Source organism: Triplophysa dalaica, chromosome 4 (assembly GCF_015846415.1).
Source record: "Triplophysa dalaica isolate WHDGS20190420 chromosome 4, ASM1584641v1, whole genome shotgun sequence".
Lineage (NCBI taxonomy): Eukaryota > Metazoa > Chordata > Actinopteri > Cypriniformes > Nemacheilidae > Triplophysa > Triplophysa dalaica.
In genome coordinates, this window is record NC_079545.1 from 14126589 (window position 1) to 14152126 (window position 25538).

At 38.3% G+C, this 25538-nt stretch overlaps 1 protein-coding gene across 2 annotated transcripts; it reads right to left on the minus strand.

The window, feature by feature from the left end:
• Positions 1-636: 636 nt before the first annotated feature.
• gak (cyclin G associated kinase) lies at positions 637-23151 on the minus strand. 2 transcript variants are annotated; one of them, XM_056745696.1, is made up of 28 exons: positions 22814-23151; positions 19079-19140; positions 18891-18950; positions 18668-18782; positions 17870-18012; positions 17121-17246; positions 15786-15875; positions 15553-15688; positions 15332-15444; positions 14406-14481; positions 12624-12744; positions 10646-10695; positions 10402-10550; positions 9413-9535; positions 9126-9259; positions 6709-6903; positions 6513-6630; positions 6321-6400; positions 6038-6231; positions 5348-5512; positions 4801-5220; positions 4367-4489; positions 4073-4210; positions 3730-3816; positions 3356-3616; positions 2730-2878; positions 2423-2599; positions 637-2318 (listed from the first exon to the last, which is right to left on the minus strand). In XM_056745696.1, exons 1-28 carry the CDS (start codon positions 22956-22958, stop codon positions 2217-2219), a joined length of 3852 nt encoding a protein of 1283 aa, XP_056601674.1. In that variant the 5' UTR covers positions 22959-23151; the 3' UTR covers positions 637-2216. The 2 variants fall into 2 exon arrangements, with proteins under 2 accessions (XP_056601674.1, XP_056601673.1); XM_056745695.1 differs by having other exon boundaries at positions 3356-3640.
• Between the last annotated feature and the right edge of the window lie 2387 nt (positions 23152-25538).

Here is a 25538-nt window from a genome sequence, read left to right on the forward strand (position 1 = left end):
ATGACGTGACATGTATTTTTTGTGTCCAAATTCATTATTTTCCTAAAAAGAATTTGAATAAATACATGTCATATATCAAATGGATCTACAATATGTCCTTTATAAGAAACCCTTTTCATTTTATTGAAATTCAATAGATTTTTTGAGTTTTGGTGTTTGAAAGACCAAAAATGTCAGGTGGTGCGACCGTCCGAACATACAAACAGAGAACAAAACTGAGAAATAAATGTTAATTTTCTTAATAAAATATTTTGGCATGATTTTATGTTAAATTTCTTATATATGAGGGGAAAAATACTCAGTGCTAAATACATTATATGTATATTATTTTAAATTAATATATGGTCGCACCACCTGACATTTTCTTATTTGTCATTGACCCTTATACAGACAAGAAACAACTTGAGAGTAAATGAAGACGGAAGGAATTTTCATTTTTGGTTGAAACGTTCCTTGAAGTGTTTCAACTCCAAACACTATTCTCAATAAAACCAAAATCAAACAATTTTTCACTTTATTTTTTATTATTTAGATAGTTGGGTCTTAGCATTACTTGCGGATTTGAAATATTTCTCCATCCTACCAGATAGCAGCAGAAATGATTTGTTCAGCCCTGTTGTAGTTCATGACAGAATGTAGTAAATCTCTCCGTTTAATTTTTGCAGCACAGGTGAATCATTTCTAGCAAATAATTTCACAGCCCAGCGGGATCCCCGAACCCCACTTTGAGAACTTGCCTATTGACAAGTAGGATCATTGTGTAGGATGTAAATAAACCTTGCAAACATTCTGCTTTGCACTCCATGACGGATGACTCAGAAACCAGCAATAAAGGTGAAGATTTTATCCAGCAGACTTCAAGCCAAACTGTATAATCTCCTTTACTGTACACATCCGGTACAACATATATACAATGATCACAGATATACAGCAGGATCCAGACACACCTGGCCTGTTAGAGAACCCCAAATCAGCATTTCTTCTCAAGTCTTTGATTTTTCATAACAAAAAAATATTGCTATAGGCCGCTAAAAATAACACCAAACCCTCCCTTTCCCTAACACGTATCTGATCTTTAAGTGTATTTGAATGAATCTGGAATTGGTCTGATGTCCTGAGGGAATGATGCAAAGTTGCGGCTATACAGAAACATGAAGTAAAAAATTGTGTTTGCTTGTTAACAACCAGCAACCGGATAGCAGTTGTATGAAAATAAACAGAAAAAAATTGTATACATTCCATTCTGCCAGCAATAATCTTTAAAAGCACATTCATGTTAGTGGATGCTTTGGAATGATTTTAGTTTTTAACGCAAACGTTTGTTCCGTTGTATACATTACATTTGCCATCTCAGTCCTTTGAATTAGTCACCATGTACTTCTATATCCGTCAAAACAATAAATAAAGATATTTCTGATTGGTCCTTGAGATAAAAATAAAATACGCAAAGCTCACAGACACATTATGAATTCGCGAATTGTGTAATGTCACTTGATACGTTGAGCGTTACTTCAAATGAGGCGTTAAGTTTTCCGTCCGCTGGAAATCATCTTTGGACTGTAGAAAATGAGCCCTCGAGCCACAAATACACAAACACACCTCACGGCGAGGAGAATTAACACTTATGAGAAACATGATAAGACAGAGAAAGTGATGAAAAACAGAAACTTCATATCCTGGAGTGCATAAGTCCAAACGTCTGACTTCATAGAACACTGTGTCCACCCTCAAACACGCACACAAGCTCACACACAGAGCTAATTGAATATTTACATCAAAATTGACAAACCACACAGATTCAAAAATATGTGAAAGAAAAGTGATGCATAGCATGACGTAAAACCCACCGGCAACAACAATTTATTTCTTGTTTTCGGCTTCCGAACTTCTGAAGTGCACTGTAGTCTCGAATGTGTGTGTGTTTGTGTTTTCATGCCACAGGTGATAGCACGGTGCTCCTTTAAAAAGGAAGAGAAGTCCAACGCTACAGGTTTCAGTCCTCCGGTAAAGCACGTCATTGTGTAACAGTTTGTCAAGATATTCGTCCATTTCACAAACCGATGTCTCATTTCGTCCCTTGGTTAGTTTAATTTTCTCTCTCACGTGTCTGCGGTCGGTGGCAGTGTGTCTGTTTATGTAGAGAGAGAGTGTGAGTGCTGTGCCTCAGCCTGCCTATAGGGGGCGCACAGCATCTGACAGACCCTCACTTAGCATGCTCAGAAAAGCGCTTTGGATCCTTGGTTCTCAAACTCTGACCAGGCATCGTTGAGCTCCATAAAAATCATTTTAGCGTACTGCTCGTACGGCTTACCTGTAGCCTAGAAAAAGTGAGAAAAGTAGCGGTTTGTTATCAAAAACGCCGAATACAATATATAAAATAAAAAATTATACTTGTGTAAAGCATCGTTTTTTTATCACGAACCTTGTCTGGGTGAACAATTAGCACAGCTTTCCTGTAGACTCTCTTCACCTGGTCAGGTGTGACCAGATCAGCCATGTTGACTGGTTTCCAGCGCGTCTCTCCCTCCCACAAAACCGTGTGCAGTGTGGAGAGCAACGCTCTTATGTTCCGCTCCTTTCCTTCAATCCAATCGAAGATCTAATATACCAAAAAATCCCTCATCATCAGGGTCACAGGACATTCTCCAGTGCTTCTTGAGAAATTCAACACAATCTAAAAATCAAGTGAGAGCCCTGACAAAAGCTTTGAGACTAGGGTGCTGTTGTACCTGAAGTTTGAGAGGGTCCATGTCTCTAGACATCTCCTGTTTTCTCATCTCGGCGATGGTCCTGGGTCCCCTCCTATCAGGTTTAGAAGCGAAACCTTGTGTGGACAGAAGATCCTCAAAGTCATCCTCTTTCACCTTGGGCTTTGGACCTAAATGAGACGAGGAACATTTAGATTTGCGCACGCCTGTCATTCATGTCCGTAGCATAAATATTTGAGATTCTGGGATTTAAAACGAAATACTTCTCTCATAATAATAAACAACAGTAATATTCATGTAGCCTTTGCAAATAAGTAAAAACACGAAATAGAGGGTATGCACGTGATGTCACTTTACCACGTGAAACACGCCAAAACACACTCCCTTGAGTGGCAAAACACTCAGCAAAATTGCTGCTTGCAATATCAGGAACCGCAATTCCACGCAACATATCCGAACATATCCTTTGCAAGTCGTAATGATACAGTTGAATCTAACTGCTTGTAATTTCAGCAAATAATTGCGTGTTTTGAGTGTGCCACTCAAGGGGGCGTGTCCAGGCGGGTTCACGTGGGAAAGTGACGTCAATGCATACCCTCTATAGAACAAAACACTGTACACACTAGAGATTCACACTAGAATCTTACCAAATCCCAGCCCTCTGATTCCCCTGTCTTCTCGTCCACCAATCACACTGAAACTGGGGTTGTAGTTTGGTTTGGCTGGTTGGCTGGCAGGTCTGGTGGGTGGGGCTTGTGGTTTGGAAGCCGGGTTCGGAGGAATCCATGGTTTGCTGGGGCCGGAGGAGGGCCGAGGGTTCTGTTGCCACTGTTGACTCGTGTTCTTAGAGCCACCAGCAGTGGTCGCTGTTTTAAATCCCGAGCCAGATACTCCTGCACTGGATGAGCCTAAACACAAACCCATCTTGTTGACTGACAGGGAAAAAGTCAAGTGGATATATTTTACATGACTGACATGACGGAATGCTGGGTAAGGGGTCAACGGACTCAAAAAAACTCACCGGGCAGTGTTGAGCCCAGGCTGGCGAGGTCAGCGAAAGGGTCAAAGCTTTGAGATTTGGCCTTGGAGAAAGATGACACTCCGGAGGCTAAGCAAAAAAAGCAAACAATTAGGGGATTGAAAAAGTGTAGACACATACATTTGAAATTTTGTTTTGAGAACACGTCCAGCAGCATTCATTTAAAGACGGCACTTGATCATTTGTCGAGATTAGATGGTGATCAGGGGTCTGATGAGTAAATGAACTGTTGGACTTGAATGATGAAGTTAGAAAGAAAGACTTTATTGATTGATTTTCAAAGTGATGTAACAAATTAAAGATCTTTGATTGGTTAGTAAATTACCACTGGTAGTAGGCTTGCTGTCAGTGGTCATGTTACTGGTGGTAGTGGTTCCTCCTGGTGCCCAGTTGTCCCAGCCACCCAACAGATCTGGCTGACTCGCTGATGACGTCATCTTGGGTGTCTCACCCGCCAACTCATCTGTCATTTCAAACATTTAGTTGGAAACATTGGATGCAATGAATGACACGGACGTTTTATGCATATTGTTAACGATATTATTTCAGACTATTTCATCAATGAACAAGGTAAAATAAATACTGTTTTATTCTGATCAGACACAATAGCAGAACTCACTAAGGTTAAAGAGGCTGGAGTTGGATCCAGGGGGCGGAGCTGTGAAACTCTCTGACGCCAGGAGATCACCAAACAGATCAGATCCTGAAGATCCTGATCCCACACCAAATGGGTCAAAAAAGTCTGAGAAAAAAACAAGATGATTGTAAGACAAAACATAAAAATACATACTTCTTTCAATAAATCCTATTTTAAGACCACTCGTTTTTTGCATTAAATAATTTTTATTCAATATACATTGTGTTGCTTTCAAAAGAATTACTTGTGCATAGGTTTATGATATAATTTTCAATATTCAGGTTTAATTTTTCTTCAATTCATTTGACCAATACAGTTTTAAACAAAAGCAAAAGTCCCGCAGATGTAACTTGGAGTTGCTCAGACATGTTTTGCTCAACGGCACAATGGAGATCTGGGGTTGAAATCGCTCTTACCATTTGTTGTTGCCGGTGCTGGTTGACTTTGTGTGTTACTGAAGAACAAATCCTCTGCTGAACTTTGGCCTATGAGATCTTCTGTATCTGAAGAAGGTGTATTGTCGGGTTGTGGGGCGAACAGATCGTTCAGGAGATTACTGTTACTGGCTGAACTTTTCATTTTCATCTCAGCAGGGTGAGCTGTACTGGCCTGAGGGCAGGGGTCAGAGTTCAGGCCGAGCAGATCCTCTGTGTCAGGCTGAGGGTCAGGTGGTGTGATGCTGAAGTCCACCTCAAAAAGCGGTTCGCTGGTGTCACGTGATAGAGTCCCATCAGGAGGGGCGGAGTAAGACACTGACTCCTCCTCTGAGTCTGCGCCGCTCAAATCATCCAGGTCATCCAATTGGCTGTCAGAGCAGCCATACTGCCTACCGCCATCTGAAAAGGCACATCAAAAGAAAGTTGTGTTGAATTGACCAGTGCACACTAATCCCATCAGTTATATTTGGGGTGTTTAAGAAAACGAGCCACCTAAAAATATATTTAGCTACAAAGTTTTGTTTACCTTCCCAGTCCAGTGTTTCGAAGAAGTTGTTGGCGTTGGCGTCGATGCTTTGAGGGGACGGTGAGTCTGGTTCTGTTTGTGGTTCCTCAGGTGAGGACTCTGGTATTGAGGGTTCAGAGGCGTAACAGGCTGTAGAACCGGGCTGCCGGGGAAGCTCTGGTTTACCTGAACAGACAGAAAAATATTACACTTAAATTTGTATTTATTTTATGTCATATGTTTGATTTTATATTCAACCTTTTATTTGACCATATTTTTCATTGTGTTTTATCATATTTTTAAGTCTTACATTACCTTATATTTTATCTTTAAGATTTTTTATTTTAATCTATTGTATTTTTATCTTATATATTTGGTTTAACATTTGTATTTTAGATATGTATAATTTTTCATTTTTATAATTCTTATCTTTGTCTTATATTTGTATCTTTTATCTTTTTTATTTTATTTAACTTTATTTAATATTTTAACATATTTTAACTGATTTTTTATCTCTTTTTATCTTATTTTAACAGATTTTTATCTTATATTTTATCTTTTAGATTTTTGTATTTATTTTGTAATTCATCATTTATTTTATTGTATTTTATATCTTACTTTATCTTATACTCAATGTTGAAAGTCATAAAAACAAGTAACGAAAACAAAAACATTGATAAAATATATGTTCCATGTAAACCAAGAACTCACCAAACTTTGTCAGGATCTGCTGCTGTTCATCTCGGCTGGAGAAAAGGATTTTTGGATTGAGGCCTTTCGTGGCAAAGTTCTCCCAGGGCGGAGTCTTGTTGCAAGGGCGATCCTGAGGCTCCACTTCTACATTTACATGTACCTGGAAGAGGTCCGGATATTTCTCTTGGATGTCACACGCGTCAAGATCGTACCTGCACACACAATATTAAACATAAACAGTTTGAATAAAGACCATTATATGACTAATAATTATATTATTCTGCGAGCCTGTGATACTAACTTTGCAAATTTGACGGTGGAGGCGTTTCTGGGCACAAACCCCGAATGAAACTGAATCTGAAACATCTTCATAGAGGCCATCTGCAAAAACACAACATGATTCTCTATAACTAGAGTGATTTAACAAAACCTGCAACCGCAAATTACAATAAAACATAAGTTTACAATCAAGATTTAGAACGTTTTCTCATACTTTGGCCTGCAAGCGTCCACCTAGCGTAGCGCGGGCGTGATAAATGACTATAAGAACATCTCCCTGCACGGTTACATTTAGAGGAATCTCCGCCCGGCCGTCTTCCATCCTAAAATCACTGTGAAAATGCAGTAAATCAGCATAAATTACATTGATACATGTAACAGCTTCATCACAGGGTGGAAAAAAAACTTACCTCATTCGGTCATACTCTTGCGATGTGGTCGTGACGCGCTCATCGCCAACGTAGACTTCGCAGAACGGCCGGCATCCGTTGCGCTGTTTATTAAAGAGCGGTACGGGCGTCATTGTGACAGAGCGGATGGTGATTGGCTTGGTGTGGGGGATTATGGGCTCTTCTGCCATCATATCACACATGTATTCAATATACCTGCGAGCCCAGAGAAAAAAAATCGAATTACTGAGTAATCAAACAATAATTATATGTATTGTAGTTTGAACTTTACTAAGCTGTCCATCAAACAGATGTTTTAAAGTAAAGTAAAAGCTCAATGATTCGAGACGTATTTCTGTTCTGCAATTAACGGTTAAATATTTGAGGTTCAAACAGACATTTAATCCTATGAACTAAGTTTGCTTGACATAGTTGTGCTTACCCTTTTAATAAATGAGCCTATCATTACTTTCTTATTCACATAGTCTTACATACTACCTTATATACAAACATATATGTTCAGCTTTATATAGTAACTGAACTTGATCTATTTGTACGCAGTGATTATAGCAATTCACTTCAAATCTACTTGAAGTATATTTAAGTATACGTCAAACACAAACAAATAATACCTGAATAGGAACATACAGTTGTGCTCAAAAGTTTACACACCCCTTGCAGGATCTGGAAAAAGGTGAAACTTTTGGAAAAATAAGAGGATTTTTTAAATTAAGGTTTATTTTTAATATAGTCCTGCCCTGAGCAAGTTATTTCACTAAGAGATATGTTAAAATAAGGTTCACACTAAAGAATAATAACAGATTAACTAAAAATAGCCCAGGGAAAAAGTTTACATAACCCTTATTCTTAATACTGTATGATGTTACCTAAACAATCAATGACAGTTTTTCTGCTGGTCATAGTTGTTTAAGGGTTTCTTGTATGTCATGAGTCATACGACTGTCCAATGATCTTCAAAACAATCACCAAGGTCCTCCACAATCTTTGCTTTTTCAGCATTTCTGTAGATTTGACTGATGTCCAACAGTAACTGTATGATGTTGAGATTCATCTTTTTACATTGAGGACAATCAAGAGACTCATACACAACTATTACAATAGATAGAAACATTCAGTGCTGCACACAAAGTCAACATGATTCATTTAAAGTCGGTGGGTGTAAAACATCTGAAAATGGTTTTGGTGTAAATTGTTATTGTTTCATTTATACATCTTATTTTTCATTTACTAATGGCCATCAGAAGATTTAAAAATACATAAATGTTTTTCAGGAAATTAAATATGTATTTTTTACATCAAAACCATTAGTGAAATAACTTGCTCAGGGCAGGACTAAATACAAAATAAACCTTAATAAAAAAAATCCTCTTATTTTCCAAAAGTTTCTACTTTTTCCAGATTCTGCAAGCGGTATGTAAACTTTTGAGCACAACTGTAAACTTAAAGTGCAAACATAATACACGCAGAGTAAACTGTAAGTATTATGTAACGTTTACTTAAAGAAAACTTACTAAATAAAAACTACTACACTAGTGATTTACTGAAAGTATACTTTTATAAACAAAAAAATGTGCTGCAGAACATGTTGGATTACCTAGTTTCACCATATTAGTTCGCTTGAAGTGTAGTTGCAGTATAAAAAAGCAGTTGTAAACTAGTTGTGTACTTAAAGTTTACTACCGTCACACTTTTAAAAGTATACTTTTATAAACTAGAAAGTAGGGCAATTTAGTCACAAGTAGTACTTAAATAGAACACTTGCAATTATATTACTAGTATACTGCTATTAGTATGCAAAAATATATTGTATAGTATTGGAAATAGATAATCACTAAAATATACTTGAACTTTTTTTAAAATACACTTAATAAACTGAACTTGAAGCAGACTTATTTCTGTAATGAGTCCTATAACCTAGCAACCAGACGGCTTTAGCAATGCCCTGGAAACCACCCTGAACATTATGTTTTCCTTCACATGTAAAAATCTATTTTCTTCTCTGTACTTCTTATTAACAACCCAAATCTACAGATCTTCACTTCTGCTGAATGTTCTCTTTCAGACGGTTCACTTCCTCTTCCGCTGACTTTCAGAGTCGTATTATCAGCTCCAGAAACCACTCAAGTTCACACTTGGTTAGAATCAGAAGATTCACAGGTACCAGTCGAGTTCGCCAGAAGCTCACGGTGAGCCGAACAACAGGTGAGGTTACAGCTGTGGTAGGAAGTGACATCGGCACATTTGCAGCTTCCTCCACAATACCTTGGATTTGTGTGAAGGCAGCTGGCCTGCTGTTTTTGATTCACTGCGTGTCTATTTTTGCTCTAGTTGGTTCATGTGCATGTAAATATCAAGGAGCTGATGCTTCTTTTTTTAAAATTGAAAGTGAATGAGGAACACTGACAGAAAGTTGTTACCGTTTGTGTGAAGGAGAGATACCCGGTGGGCATCGCTTCATGCTGAACATGTAAACTGCAGCTTCGGGCGTGGAGAACAAGCGGCAGAAGCAAAGGAACGAACAAACCACGACAGCCGAGGCGGCCCGCCCATCCTACGTCCAAAACACATACAGGAAAGTTATGAAGATGATTGGCAATGTAAACGTTGACATAAAAAGATTAATTCTCTTATTTTGAGTCGGTATGTATGAACTTTCAACTAAAAATGTTTTTTTATTTTACTAACCCTCTGTTTAAGTGCTTACCAAGCAATGCACGATGCAGATGTTCCTCTGGTCCTGTTTGAGCCACTGGTGCATGTTCTTACATATACTGTACAAGTTCTTCAGAGTAGGACCGCGTCTGGGCTGCCAACCACACTCAGACACCTAAACATAAAAATATAAAATCATTCAAAAATATCACATGCTGGCCTCATGATGAGCTTAAATTGAGTAGAACGAATTTCTTTGAAACAATCTCAATATTGCGATATCATTTGAAATGAAATAAATAAATGAGTCTATTGGTCAAATTCATCTTTAATTTTGTTTATTTAGCGTCTAGTTTTGGTCAAATTGAGTGAAGGGAAGCAAAGAGACAGCTGTAACCATTAGTGCTCTTAAAGCAAACTATTAAAGGTCCAGTGTATGAAATTCTGCGCCATCTAGTGGTGAGGGTGCGAATTGCTACAAAAAGCTCACACCAGCCCTCCCTCTCCCATTAGAAGCACCCTGGTGGCTGACACAGGACTAAGACATTTTGCTCTTTTGCTGAAGGAGCTCTCTAGAGCAGTTTGTCCGTTCAGGGCTTCTGTAGAAACAAAATGGCGAATTCCATGCAAGGGGACCAAAGGTGTATGAAGATAGAAATAGCTCATTCCAAGGTTATAAAAACATAACGCTTCATTATGTAAGGTCTTTATACACCTCTGAAGACATATAGGTATAATATTACAATTCTGTCAAAATCTTCCAAATAATGAGACATTGGACCTTTCAATTTAAAATGCTTGATACAACTTAAACTTCCTGGTTATTATGGATGTGTCCGGGCCTTTTAGTCGTAATCTCTATAAACAGTCATTACAAACCAACGCTTTGACATTTTGAACAGAATGCACATCTCTCACTAACAGCTTCCTTTCCATATGTTTCCAATGAAACGTGTCATACTGATGTCAATACATCTCCGTTTACATTTATGAATTTGGCATTTATCTGGATGCGATGAAGCACAAAACATCCTCTCTTACCCTGTTGTGAAAGCGAGCGGGTCTATAGGAGCGTTTGGATAGGTTATAAACGGCGTAATGACCCGCGTGACGAGAGTCCAGGAACAAACGCACGTCCTCAATGTTATTCTTGATGGCAGATTCCACACCTTCGGCTGGGAAAGACATGACTGCCAACACAACCAAGAAAACACAATCAGGTTAAATGACAAAACTCTGAATGTATTTGAAATCTGTGTCCCACATGCATGTTAAGGACTCGTACCTGCTACTCTGGAGGTGATGTAGGACAGGTCGAGATCTCCTTTAGCATAACTGAAACAGGATGAGGATTATTATTGAAATAATTAACCATTTAAAGACATTTCGATTCACACACACCAATCACACAGATGGATTTAGTAGGTAAACTATTTAGCTATAACATCTAAATCAAATTTTACTCTATGAGGGTGAATTTTTGGCTTTGGACACACAGCATGAAGAAGCAATGGGGTGGAAGCTCACACAACCTCTCTGAAAGCACGCACGCGCACACACGTGTGTGTAATGCAAACACAAACAGACACATACGGTTCTGTCCTGTAGTTACCTGGGGCTGGATGGGGTTGGTGATTTGGGACCAAAAGATGTGATTCGGGAAGAGAATGAACAAATAACACAATGAACAAAAACAGAAAATGGGCCAACTGAATAAACTGGACAGATATGTGGGGATGTGAGGGGAATAATTATCAAACAAGATTATAAAATGCAAACAGATTATGGCAGGGCATGTGGAGGGATCAGATCTTGTACAGCAGCGTGTCACAAACAGAACCCTAAATGAGTTTACAATAACATTACCAGTCCAGTCACTACCATTATTCATCTTCTCATGAGCTAGTACAGTCAACAGTAAATCAAAACAGATATATTTACTTCGATAGCAAACGTCAATGATCATATAGTGCTTGATGCATGAGTCAACATTATCCTAAAGTAAGCACATATGCTTTTAAGTTTAATTTTTCATCAACATGTTTTGTTGAACCTGCAAATATGTCACACTCCATAAGTATGATGGGTTGCCAGATATGGCTGCAAAATATATCCAAATATTGCAAATTTGCATATCGAAATACTTTGCAATACCTGAATGATCATCATTTTTGGATAGAAATGAAACTTCTTTCATCATTTACTCACCTTCAAGTTGTTCCAAATCTGTACAAATGTCTTTGTTCTGATGAAAACACAAAGAAAGATATTTGGAAGAATGCTTATAACCAGACAGATTTTGCCCCCGTTCACTCCAATAGTAGGAAAAAATAATGTTAGTCAAAAGTGCCCCAGAACTGTTTGCTGTCCTACATTCTTCAAGATGTCTTCTTTTGTGTTCAACAGAACAAATGATGATCAAGTAATTCTTCCTACTATGGGAGTCTATGGGGGGCAAGATCTGTTTGGTTACATGCATTCTTCCAAATATCCAAATACATTTATGCACATTTGAAACAACTTCAAGGTGAGAAATGATGACAGAATCTTCATTTTTGGGTAAAGTATCCCTTTAAAATAAGTTTAAGGTCATCAGTTAGCAGAGAGACTGAAACACAAGTGCATGTGGGTGCAACAACTAGTAAGACTAACTTAATTTGCATAGTTTTTTTAGTTAAATTTTACTTCAAAAAGTAATAAAATGCTCATACAAAAAATCCTGCTAGATGTTTTTTTCAGTGTGGAAGATGATCAACAATCAGAAAGAACGTAAAACATGTATTCCGGTTATACTGCTGCCAAATGTTTGGAGTAGTCTCTTAATTTTCAGTTTGTAAATATATTTTAATAGAGTAGAATAAAATAAATAGAGTATTACTGTATAACAGACAGTATGACACATTTAGCTATTTATTGCGATTTTGGAATTGTGAATTTAACATGATGACCCACAACAGTTTTTTTGCCACTGGTTACGACATAAGTGCCCAGTTTTATGATTTCAAACATATATAAATCACATGCTTTGATTTCACACGCAGAGGTGGGTGACAGCTATCACATTTTTGTTTTGTCAGCTGGATAAAGTGACATCTGATACACCAGCAGTATATTAACCTTATACCACTGTAATCCCTCAAACAATCTGTCAGTGAACAAAACATGAGATAACGAAACCAAGACAAGCAAGAACGCATTTCAGCGAGCGGCTGCTCTAATAAAATGGAAAACTTTGAATCGACATTCTTCTGTGTTTCTCTCACCTGGCCACAGACTGGATTACTTTAGATGACGTGTCTTTGATGTTGGTGAGGAATCTTTCTGTCCCTCCTTTCAGAATATCCAGAAATCCTCCGCCCATTCCTTGATCTACATCATACACACCTAAACACACACAAGACAATGTCATTATAAGTGCTTAAACAAAACAATACTTTTGATGCATACATTATATTTACATGAGACTTGTTTGTCAAAGACTCCAATTGAGATTGTAATTCAGACAAATAAAACTGAACGGTAGCAGGCTTGAGGTATTTTCAGTTAGTAAAACAGAGCAAAGTCAGCAGATGGTGGACAGGGGAACAATCCTCTTACCACACAGAGAGAAAAAGCCCTCGCCCTGGTGTAAATATGGGGGTGGGGTGTGTTTATTTGTGTATGGTTTTATAGTATCATGACACCAGGATGATGGTTACATTTCTAAAAAAAAAAAAAAATCACACTGCCTGTATGTGTATTCATTTGGTTTTCTAGTAACATTTTCATTACACACTTGATTTATACTGTCCACATGCTGTCGAGCAATATACTGATAACATTTCCATAACCCCACAAATATTCATTTTGAAGCGCCAACAAACACAAACAGCCACAGTAAAAATGAAGAGACCACTCACTCACCGAAAAAGTAATATTCTGTCATTATTTACTCATTCTTAAATTGTTCCAAATCTGTATAAACTTCTTTGTTCTGATGAACACAGTGAAAGATATTTGTAAGAATGCCTATAAGCAAACGGTTCTTGGCAACCATTGACTACCATAGAAGGAAAAAAAATGTTAGACAAAAGTGCCCCAGAACTGTTTGCTGTCCTACATTTGTCAAGATCTCTTCCTTTGTGTTCAACAGAACAAACAGTTCTGGGGCACTTTTGATTAACATTGTATTTTTTCCAACTACTGGAGTGAATGGGGGGCAAGATCTGTTTGGTTATAAGCATTCTTCCAAATATCTTTCTCTGTGTTCATCAGAACAAAGAAATTGATTCAGATTAGAAACAACTCGAAGGAGAGTAAATGATGAAAGAATTCTCATTTTTGGGTGAACTATCCCTTTCAGTAAAGCATTTCTCCCAAATTCCAAAAGGGAATATTGTTTTTTTATTAGCACAAACTGGTCAAAATAACACTATAGATGCAATGTTTGCAGATCTTGAACACTGCAGAGAAAACAAAGTCATGTGCATGTCTAAACAATACAATGCTAATGTTTTTACATGTATTTTAAGATGGATAAAAATATTGCTGTCATTCCTGGAGTTTGCTTTTATGGAAATTCAACAGACTCTGGACCGGAATGACCACAGGAAAACTGGTGTGATCTCTTAATTTTTTCCACGGCTCATATCGAACCTAAATGTAAACCAATGTCTTCTAAAGCAAAACGATGGGTTTGTTTAAGAATATCCATATATCAAACGTTTTAAAATATAAACATTGGATTTGGAATATGAAAGAGAGGGTGCATTCATAAATCTAGTTCGAGTTGATGCTGTCTCTAACATGATGTAATCGTATCGTGTTCAAAACAAGAAAATCACATACTGTACATCTAGGATGGCTTGGAGTGAAGAAATAAGAGAATCTCAATTTTGGGGTGAACTTTTCCTTTAATAAAGAAATAAATCGCCTCTAGAGTACGAATCTCCATTTACACCACACTAGCTTAAAGCATTTTTAAATTCAACTATAAACATTTAAGCTTAATTTTATCTGGCAAACAAAGCTCAGTAAAATGTGGTTTAACGAAGAGCTGTACTCACCAGCATTTTGTATGATGTTGATCTGCGAAGGAATCTGTGCGCTGTTGTTCCCGAATCCTCCGTTCTGCTCCAGGAGCTGTAAGGATTCATATCCATCATACACAGACCTCAGACAGTAGTATGGACTTAACAGACTCATGGGGACCACCGTCCTTCCCAAAACAACATTAGAAGCAAGACCAAAGCAGAAGAGCGCTGTCTACACACGGATGTGAGCGCCGTGTGTGTATCCACTACAGTCAATGATAGAGAAACATCAAGGCTGCTGGGTAATCGCTTTAATCCAGAGAGAAACGCCGTCTTAAACCGGATCACATGAAGGCAGTGAGTTATCCTCTCCAGCATGTGTGCACACAGACGCCTGGCAGACACGGAACAATAACAACTACAGCCACGCACAAAAGCTTCAACAAACCGCTAACCATTCTGTTTAGACCGTCTTAAGATGATCATCCAAATCAAAGTTGGAAAGTCTCTCTCTTTAGAGAGACTAGTCTTGCTTGTTTATCAGTAATTTCTGTCCTCATGTAGTGAGATCATTAGGTCAGAGAGAGAGAGAGAGAGAAAGAGGGAGAGATGAGACGTTGCTTTGTCTGTGGGAGGTTGTGATGGGAGGGAGGAGGAAAATGAAGGAAAGAACATGAAGGAAGAGTGCGGCGTGTCTCTAAATGGCCCTTCAGAGAGTTGGGATCAGTATGTGAGACTCTGCTTGTCTCCGTGGGAGTGTGTGTGTGAATGAGGGGTTTGTTTCATTGAAGAGTCTTTTAACTAAAACCGGTCCGCCAATCAAATGGTAGCTTTACTTTGGGAGTACTAAAGCAGAATAATAGCGGTCGATCAATATGATTTCAAAATGGTATTTGGTCTTTGGCTTTAAGAAAGAAAGAAAGCATTAAAAGAATGAGTTTCATTCAGACAGGGTGTACCTCAGTAATGGGTGATTTGGGGTTGACGTTCCTCGCTGCAGCGATCTCCTGCAGTTGGTTAACAAGCTCGTTGATCGACAGCCGCTCCTCCGGGTTGATTTTTAACATTGATCCTGAAAACAAACGCACGTGGCATCATAAAACTGCTTTCACAAGAGCTCCAAGCAGGAGGAGTTCTGAGTACTTTTGGGGATTATGTAAAGGTTCATGAGGACGCTTACGGACGAGTTGGTGAAAGACTGTGTACTTGGTGTCGTTTTGAGGAATGTTGTATTTGCCGTTGACGATCTGGAGCTTGGCTCCTTCTTCAAACGGATGCTTTTTAAAACAGAGCAGATACAGGATACAGCCCAGAGCCTGACAAACACAGAGAGAGTATCAGACAATGCATAGTGTCACATGGTACGCTTCAGAAGTTTAATGAGTTTTAACAAAATGCTGATGAACTAGTCACCCATATGTCTTGTTTCTCATTTATCGGGTAGTTGGAATACAGATCGATCATCTCTGGTGTCCTATAAGCTGGAGTTGTGTTTCTAGTAATCTAAAAGAGAGAGAGAGGAAGATTATTATTTATTAGAGTGAGAGAGAGAATATTATTTTCAATTCAATTTCGCTTAGATAGCACTTTTTACAATTGTGCATTGTTGCAGCTTTACATATGTTACAGCAATAGTTACTGTGGTTGTGATATTAAATTTATGAAAAAAAAACATTATTATTCTTAGAATACATGGTACTCTTGCAATTTTTCTCAGTACATGAACATTGATGAAACTGGACTGGAAAAAGTTTGTAACTGGACATTTCTATTCATAGTACATTTAAAGGTATACAAATAAACTATGATAGTCTTATGATAGACTTAGATGCCGTTTTGCTTGAAAACAGTTTACTAAACCTCAACAAATTTTAAATAAAACAATAGTACTGCAAACAAATCAATACAGGAAAAGCATATTAAGTTTACTATTAAATGAGATGAAGAGCTTTAATACAGAAAACACTTTTTTTCAACAACTGGTTACAAAGACACACAGCCTACGAATAAGCACAAACAAATGTTTATTCAGTAACAAGTGGAGGTTTTGGACATTGTATGGATTTCAATTTACTACCAATGACCGATTGACCTTGACCAATGACCTTTAATCCAAGATGGCGCCGAGCATGGCAGCGGCGTTGCGAGCTCCAACCAAACTTTGCAATCTTTCGTCGTTTTTTAGTGCTGGACGCTCTTAGTCTTATTTTATATGACAGACGCACACTCCTGGAAATTGGCTCAATTGTCGCTAACCGCAAACCAGACTTTGAGTTCAGAAACGCCGGTACTTTGTTTACAAAAATGGCCCCAGAGCCCTTTGTATGGAACCCGTGACCACAAAAGCGCAGCCGGAAAATGGGGAAGAGAGCCGGCATCCACGTCAGACTTAGACGCCGTGCACACCGACCTCCGCTACCAACTATTCTGCAGTCCAGTTGATTTATGAGGACCAGAAACCAAACAAAATAATTTCATCAGCAGAAAAATTAAGTCAGTTAATGCTTCTACGGGAAACAGATGAAGGTCTTAATACAATCATTGCAAAATATTCATCCCTGGCCGTATCACACTGTGATCATTTCCACATAATCAATGAATCATATCCAAAATTATGGCAAAATGAACGACCATGCGGCAATGACATCACAGCAATGTAAACCGGGTATTGAGATGCATATTATTATGTCTCATAGGAAGCAGATAATTACATTGGAAGGCAAGGCGGATAAGTTTTGTGTTTCTTACCTCATCCTCCACCATAGATCTCTTGTGGGCAGACCAGCTGTAGTCCGGGTAATGTGCCAGAGTTGTTGAGCTACCGAAGTCACATAACTTTATGGTTCCCTGATGACTGATCAGCAAATTCTCAATCTATAATGTAGAAGAATCAGGGTCATGAAGATTATTTTTGTTGCAGATATTAACTCTTTCACCGCCATTGACGAGTTATTACGATCAGTGTTTGTAATGTTGTACAGCAGGTGGCGCTATTACACTCCTTTGGGAAAAAGTACAGAATCCCAGAACCTAGAACGTATATGTTTTAGCGGTTTTTAATGATTGTTCGGAGTGTAATCTTTGACAAAAAAACGTTAATTATCTCAGCTGTTTAATCAAAGTGATGCATTTTTGAAGAAACCTACCAACATCTACAGAGTGATAAAAAACAAACAAATGAAGATAGAAGATTATGGTTTCTTTTGTTTAAAAGCGGAGACTCTGTTCTTTCCTTTGACATATTGTTTGTCCATATATTCTTTACAGAAAATTTACTGTGAGCCATTAAATTTGGGTGAAAATGTTAAAAACGCTGGCGTAGGCTGGCAACTTTTTTTTAGAGAGGCTGGCGACGAATGAGTTAAAAACCCATCTCCGAACATTGCATGCACTTGAATAAATATTGATATGTAATATGTACTAAATATGTACATAATATGTACGTATAAATATATAAAATTATGTTTGTGTGTTACTGAAAAGGGGAGGGGCCTCACCTTTAAGTCACGGTGTATGATTGGTGGAGACTGTTTGTGCATGTGCTGCACAGCACGACATGACTGGTAGAAAACCTTCAAAACTGTGTCACATGACATGGGTCCTTTCTGCTCCACCCTCTTCACAAAATCAACTAGCTGGCCTGCAGGAAACAGAGGGCGGAGGTCACCGTTACAGAGGGAATACAATGTCAGAGTGTGAGAAAGTGAGCAAAATGTGTTTTGTCAGTGATGAGTTTCCGTTTAGTTTCATTTAACGTTCTTTGCCTTTGACCTAGGTTAAGAGTTTGGATGCACATCTGAGAGCAACCAGTAAAAAATGCTAACGCAAATCAGAAAGTAGTCTGATTTTCGCTTTCCAAAAAATGTGTATTCCATTATTTAAAGGTACAGTTCACCCAAAAAATATATTTGTTCCAATGAACACAGAGAAAGATATTTGGAAGAATGCTTGTAATCAAACAGTTCTTGGCCACCATTGACAACCATAGTAGGAAAAATACTATAGTAGTAAAAAATGCCCCAGAACGGTTCGCTTTCCTACATTCTTCAAATTATCTTCTTTTGTGTTTAACAGAACAAAGACAGTAAAAAAGCATTTTTTCCTACTATGGTTGTCAGGGGTGACCAAGAACTGTTTGGTTACAAGTATTCTTCCAATTATTTTCTCTGTGTCATCGAAACAAAGAAATGTATACAGATTTGAAACAACACGATGGTGAGTAAAAGATGACAGAATTTTCTTTTCGGTTGAACTAACCCTTTAACCCTGTAACGGTGTGTTGGTGTGATTTTTACCTCTACAGAGTTCAGTCAGAATTAGAAACTCGGCCTGTCCCGTGTCAGACTCTTCTTTGCTGATAGACGCAGCAGAACAAAACTGCACAGTGTTGGGATGCCCAGAAAGCTTTTTCTACACACACGGACAGATACGCTTGCTTACAAAGAGTTTTGCATTAGCATCATAAGCAATACTGCATTTACAGCCTCTGTCGTTGATTTTTTTTAATTAAATTATTACCATAAAGCAGACTTCCTGAATGATAGCTTTGCTCTTTTCCTCCTCATGGGAGAGAAGTCTCTGTAAAACAAAAATTCATGAATAAGCTGTCAATGAGACATTTCAGAGTAAATGATTTTTTTTAGCACATATACTTATGTACAATTTATAACCGCATTCAGCGGATGTGATTTCTATTATCATCGTACCTTCAGAGCATATTCCTTACTGCTGCCCAAATCCTGAGCTTCATACACGAACGCAAAGCCACCTGTGGAGAAAGCAAGAGATTGTTTTACAATCACAGCACATGCTCATTGCATAAGACATATCAACTGCAAAAATACAACAAAACGTGACCTGGACAAACAAATGGGATGTGGTGCATAGGCAGATAGTTTTTTAAGGACAAATATTCTGGTCTATTAAAACAAAAACCTCTTTTGGAGCGTCACACAATTGTTGGGCGAGGAGTCATTATCTGACACTTTTTGCAAACCTCTATAAACAGTCTGAATGAGTCAAGCTTCTAGATTTCATTAGTAACACACACGCAGAAAGAATGTGCTGCCGACAGCAGTGATTATTAAACAAACAGACTGCGGCCACGATGTGATACCGCATTAATGAATCATTGATTTCAGTGAGATTCAGATTGTGTTATGATCTGTCACTCTGACAGGGCTGAGCAACAGTTTAACACATCATTTTATCATCAAGAGCCAGAAAAAAATGATTGCTAAGCATATTAGGGCTGAAACGATTAGTCAACGATAAAAAAATATTCTTGTTGTCGAGTAGTCGTAATTTAAGGGCCTTCAATATCACAATTTGATCGCTACTGCACTGTGAGGCTAGAGTGTAATGCAGTCTGCCCGAATGCTATTGCAGTACAAGGACACACAGCGAGAATTATGGCGCAGTACAAACGAATGCGAACAAGTAATGTGTGGGAAAGCTTTACCAAGTTGAAAACAAAAAATGCGGTTGTGTGCAATGCATGCAAGGCGGAACTTGCCTTTCACGGCAGCACAACATACATGCTGGAGCATTTATAAAGGAAACATCCTGGAGCAGGAGAGAGGTGACTGTTCTCCATCTAGAGCGTTTACTAACTAACTTAGCGGTAAATCTTTTTATGAGAGACTGCAATAATAATAACAATGATAATAACAACAATAATCATATAATTAAAGTAATGTTATTATTTGTTTAGCAAAGTATAAAGCTTTGATCGAGCCTGTTTTGATTATTATAACACTATTAGGTATTACATGAGAGGAAAATGATTATAAGAGAGGGACGTTAATTGATAGGAGTCTTATATCTGGCCTTTATTTTTTAAATATTTTCTTCTGTTACTTGCTCTTTTTCATTAACCGACATTGATGATTTATCTCGTCATTTAAAAAAAAACGGTTCCCCGCCAAAGACGGCGATCAGTGTTTAAACTGTTGTACAGCAGGTGGCGCTGTTACACACCTTTGGGGAAAAGTACAGAATCCCAGAACCTAGAACGTATATTTCTTATCGGTTTTAAATGATTGCTTGGAGTGTAATCTGGGCGGAATCTTTGACAAAAAACGTCAATTATCTCAGCTGTTTAATCAAAGTGATGCATTTTGAAGAAACCAACCCACATCTATGGAGTGATAAAAAAAGAACAAATGAAGATTGAAGAATAAGGTTTCCTTTGTTTAAAAGCAGAGACTCTGTTCTATCATTGGACATATTTTTAGTCCATATCTTCTTTACATAAAATGTACTGTGAGCCATTAAAATTTGGTTAAAATGTAAAAAAACGCTGGCGTAGAAAGTCAAGTTAAAAAAAAAAAAGGCTGGCGGGGAAAGTGTTAAACTGAACTGTTGTCATAGAAATGCTGCTTAATGCTTCTGTCGAGAGATTTGTTTACATTTAGAAAAAAAGAAAAATTGGTCTGTAATGTACCTGATTTATTTATCTTTATTTGTATTTGTATTTAAAAGTTTGCAGAGAGTAAAACTCAATGTTTTAACTAGTTGCAAAAGCTGAATAATCATTAAAACGTACCGATTAGTAACTGAAATAATAGATGATTAATCGGTCTAATAATCATTAGATTAATCGATTATCAAAATAATTGTTTGTTGTAGCCCTAAAGCATATTGTTACTTCTAACTCTGAAGGCTCATTCACACTCTGTCAGCAAACCCCTGTTTGTGTCGGTTTTTCACACACTAAAAATGTTTAACAGATGTTTTTCAGGTCACAGTGAAGAGCTGTTAAACGATCTATCGCATAGAGATTAAAGGCTCGTAAAAAAAGGTTTTTATTTATTTATAAAAACACATGTACATATTAAAGAAAATATAACATATAAATTCATAAATGTTTATATAGAATTTAAAAAGCATATAAATATATACATGGAAATATTTCCTAAATATATGATGTATGCGTTTATGAATACAGAATAAATATGCACAGTACACAGAAATATACCATGTAAGCACAAACTTTGTGTGATGTGATTGATCGCAATTAATCATTTAACATCCATAACGCAGAGTAGATTAAATCAAATTAAAATAACCTGAACAAATAGTAGACTATTAGTGAATTCATGTTATAGTTTAAACCTGCGGTTAAAATTGAGGTAAAACTATATTCACGCTCATATAAAATGCATGTTATGTGCAAAATGCAGGTGTGCAATGTGCTTGTGATGAGAGGAACAAAAATGACAATGTCAGGTATTTATGGACACTTTAAAAAACAGTCCTCAAGTGGCTGTAACCATGGCGATGGGTAAATGAATACCAACCAAGACCTGAGTCAGTAGGCACGAATCAAAAGGACCTTTAGAGTTTCACATTACAGTGTGCCACCATTCACACGCACCACAAATTTACATTATCCAACGTTTCTAAGAGAAAGAACGAGAGGTCTGGTAAACACAAGTCAAACTATAATATTTCACTATGATATCAGTTCTTCTTTTCAAATGACAGCCTTTTCTAATTGCAGCAAATGCAACTCTAAGCCTTCACTGCAGTCCAAACAAAATGTCTTTATAATTCAGACTCATGATACAATGCACATGTAAACCTGGATAATGTAAACAATACATAGTCACAGACAGAAAAAGTTGGACAGTCGAGTGTGTATCTGGGCTTCAAAAAGCATGCATTTCGTAACCAGCCCAGGCATCAAGCCCCTAATGTAAACCATTCCCGTTTACCCAGAAAGCAATTCCTTTCTCATTCAGGCCCACAGATATGATCAAAAGGCAGAGTTAATGGCTGTCTGGGGTTACATGATGCATTACTCTAATTAAACAGAAAAATAGTTCAAATAATATGTGAAGAGTTCATTGCTGACAAACAGTATGATACCTTTTGAACATTAACAATTACACTCTTTGATGTGTCAAGCAAATACTGTGGTACGAGAATACAGTAATCATTAAGTAAGTTCGGTAACATGGTATTTATAACCAAGTGACTTTTTATGGCATTGCCACCCTTATTGTACCACAGAAACAAACAACATTTCACAATAGAGAAACACGTCAAATGAAAACATGTGAAATATTTCAACATTTAAAATAAAGGGCTGTTGAATGACACATTTTAACAATGTCAGATATACAGAGAGACATCCAGATGTTTTATAACACAGATTTGAAATATGATTGTCCAGACAGGTGTATCAGACTCAATGAACTTGCTAAGAACTTAGCGAGCTAACGTTTGTTTCACTGTTTTCACTGATAACATGTACAAACATGTTATCAAAACACAGTTTCACACAAAACATTAAAGTCACTGATTATCTATGATTAATAAAGTAAAGCGGATATTTTACACTTCAACTGCGTGCTGTTTCTTAATTAAAGACACATCAATAAAACACAGGTTAGCACGGCTAGCCTGGTGCTAAGTTACGTTGATTGAATCTTTACCTTCCGCGATGACTCGTTTGATACGGAGCTTCAGCTCTCCGAGCTCGACCACCTGCCCGACAAAGTCGTTCTGGTCCCGGCTTGCGGCGGCACCGGATCCGCCGGGCCCGGCCAGGAAATCGAGAGCTGACTGAAATAGGGACATTTTGTCCCTTCTTTCTATCGCGCTACTGATCGGAACCGGATGCCTCACAAGATTAACTAAACTGGTAAATAACTCGACAATAATGCGTTAGTTTATAATAAACTCTGTATTCGAGTGTTAAAACATCGCAAGAGTTGATTCCGATCGACCTGTTCTCCCCGGTACTTCCGCAAGGTGCTGACGTGGGCCGGGGACGTCACTTCACACCGCGCCGCGCACAGACCGGTCGACGTATGACGTTAAAGTTATTTAGTCGTAGATGTCTATGATGGTTGACGATGGTTGATTTTATGGTTGATTTTTGTAAGGGAAAAATTTAACTAATTCATAATTGATAATAAACTATTCATTCCCTCAAAAAGGAAATAATACTGCATTATTATTAAATTTAAATGATATTCATAAATATATATACAGTTTAAACAAGAACTGTATTTCGAATAATTACTAATGTACATTAAAATTCAATTTAAAAAGGGGGGGGGGGGTGTTTTTTTTAGAATTGTATGAAACATTGTTTTTGAGGGACATAACCCTCCATTCTTTCTTTAAATTATGCATTTGTGTCTCCAAAATAATTGTTCATAATGATATGTATATACGGTATACCTTATAGGCTACCCTTTTTATATGCAAGCTACTTTAAGCTACTTTATGTAGATTTTGATCAACACAGTTTAAATGAGTTAACTATTTTGGCATATTACAGTTGTTCTCGATTGCAAACACAAAATTCATGAAACAATTCAACATTTTCGGACAACTATAAACACGTTCTCAGAACAATACACCAAATTGTACAAACCCCACACACACATATCAGCCTTAATTTCCAAAGGTTTAATCATGTTCTCATTCAGGAAACATAATACACAATATAACGAACTGAAGTGTCAAGATGTAAACGCAAATAGCACACATTTATCCATCAGTAAACATTCCATAGCAAAACTGATGACACACCATTCAGAATCTCCGGATAATATCTATAGGAGCACAGGTTATTGTGCATCCTAGTATCATCTACTGGGCTCTAGTCTATACTACTTACTGTAAACATAAAGTTTAATTACAGTACACGGTTGAGAGACATTTCACTCTTCTGTATCCAGTATACTTTGGCACGCGTACACCCTCAAATTTGGGATTGTCAAGTTTACAAATGTGCATTTGTTTCTTTTTTGCCTGTTCCCTATTTTTGCAGTAAATATATACCGTTACGAAATTGGGCCAACGGTGCAGAGGATGCCATATTTTTTACATTGCCTTCTATTAACAAACCGCTTCACTGTTTTGTTTCCTTTATCTTCTCTGTCGCTTTGGATAAAAGCATCTGCTAAATGCCTGAATGTAAATGTTATTTGTGCAGTTGTGTACTGTGTACTTTGTATGACCAGTTCATGTTGTTCTTTGGTTTTGAACTTTTCGTGTCTTGTAAGATTATCTACTTTACAGTAGTATATTGTTTTATTTTTTCCATTTATAAGCTGTCAAATTATTCTCGAATCCCAGTAAGAGATTTTAGCAACCGTTTTTTTAATTGATCTCACCAGTGTCTAAGACTATGTTGTATTGTGTGTGTTTTTGAGGGCTTCTGTGTCATATCTGGAGGGAAGTTAGTTCCCTTTCTGTCGGTCTCTCGATGTTATGTAGAGAACGACAGATGGGGTTCGCCCTTGAGAAGCAGATCGACCCTACCTGCAGCGACCTTCCCCCGGGCGTCACGGCGGGTCCGGAGGTGTTAGAGATTTTTTCTAAAAAGGTCCTTTTCAGGACTGAGCATTCTCCAGTGCGGCATGTCCCGCTGTTCTCTTGGGTGCGCCACCCTCATCGAGGAGGGGGATGGACACGATCGCTTTGTTAGGTGTCTGGGCGTCCAGCAAGCTGAAGCAGCGTTCGTTGACACATCTTGCCCGCACTGCGGGCATATTGTCATTCAGAAGATGGCTGTCTTCCTACGGGAACCAGCCACCATTTCGTATGCTACCCGGGCCATGACATCGGTGGCTACGGCCCCGAAGTCCGCCTGTATTAGCAGCGTTAGTGATGTGGGGACCTCTGCGAGTGTAAACCCGCCAGCCAATCTGCCCGGCTGAACCTTGCGCAGATGAATAACACTGAGAAAGTCCGCTTTCTTGGTTCATCCATCTCGCAGGGTGGGTTGTTGGTTGTTGCGCCCAGCAGTTTTTGACGGTGAAGAAGCAGACAGTGGTGATTAGCCACATTTTACCACGCTGCGACTCGGCCGCCCAGAGGGATCCTAGATCTCGCGTGATGTCTGCTTCCCGGCAGCCCAGGACCCCTTCGACATCGGCTTCGGTTCCTGTGACTCCACAGGCGGCATCCCGGAAGCGGAGGTCGAGGGGGAAACCTCCACCACATCAACAACCTTCTCGAGAGAAGTGACACTGATGGGAAGACCCCAGGGAGAACAACATCGGGCCCGACCTTCACAGCTACGACTCTGATCGGTCGGTACGGGACAGCTCCTGCCTCGTCACCAAAGCCTTTTCAGGGCCTGGCGCCCACTTACTCACAAAGAGTTTTTCTGTTCCCCCTGGGTGTTCCTTCTAGCCGATC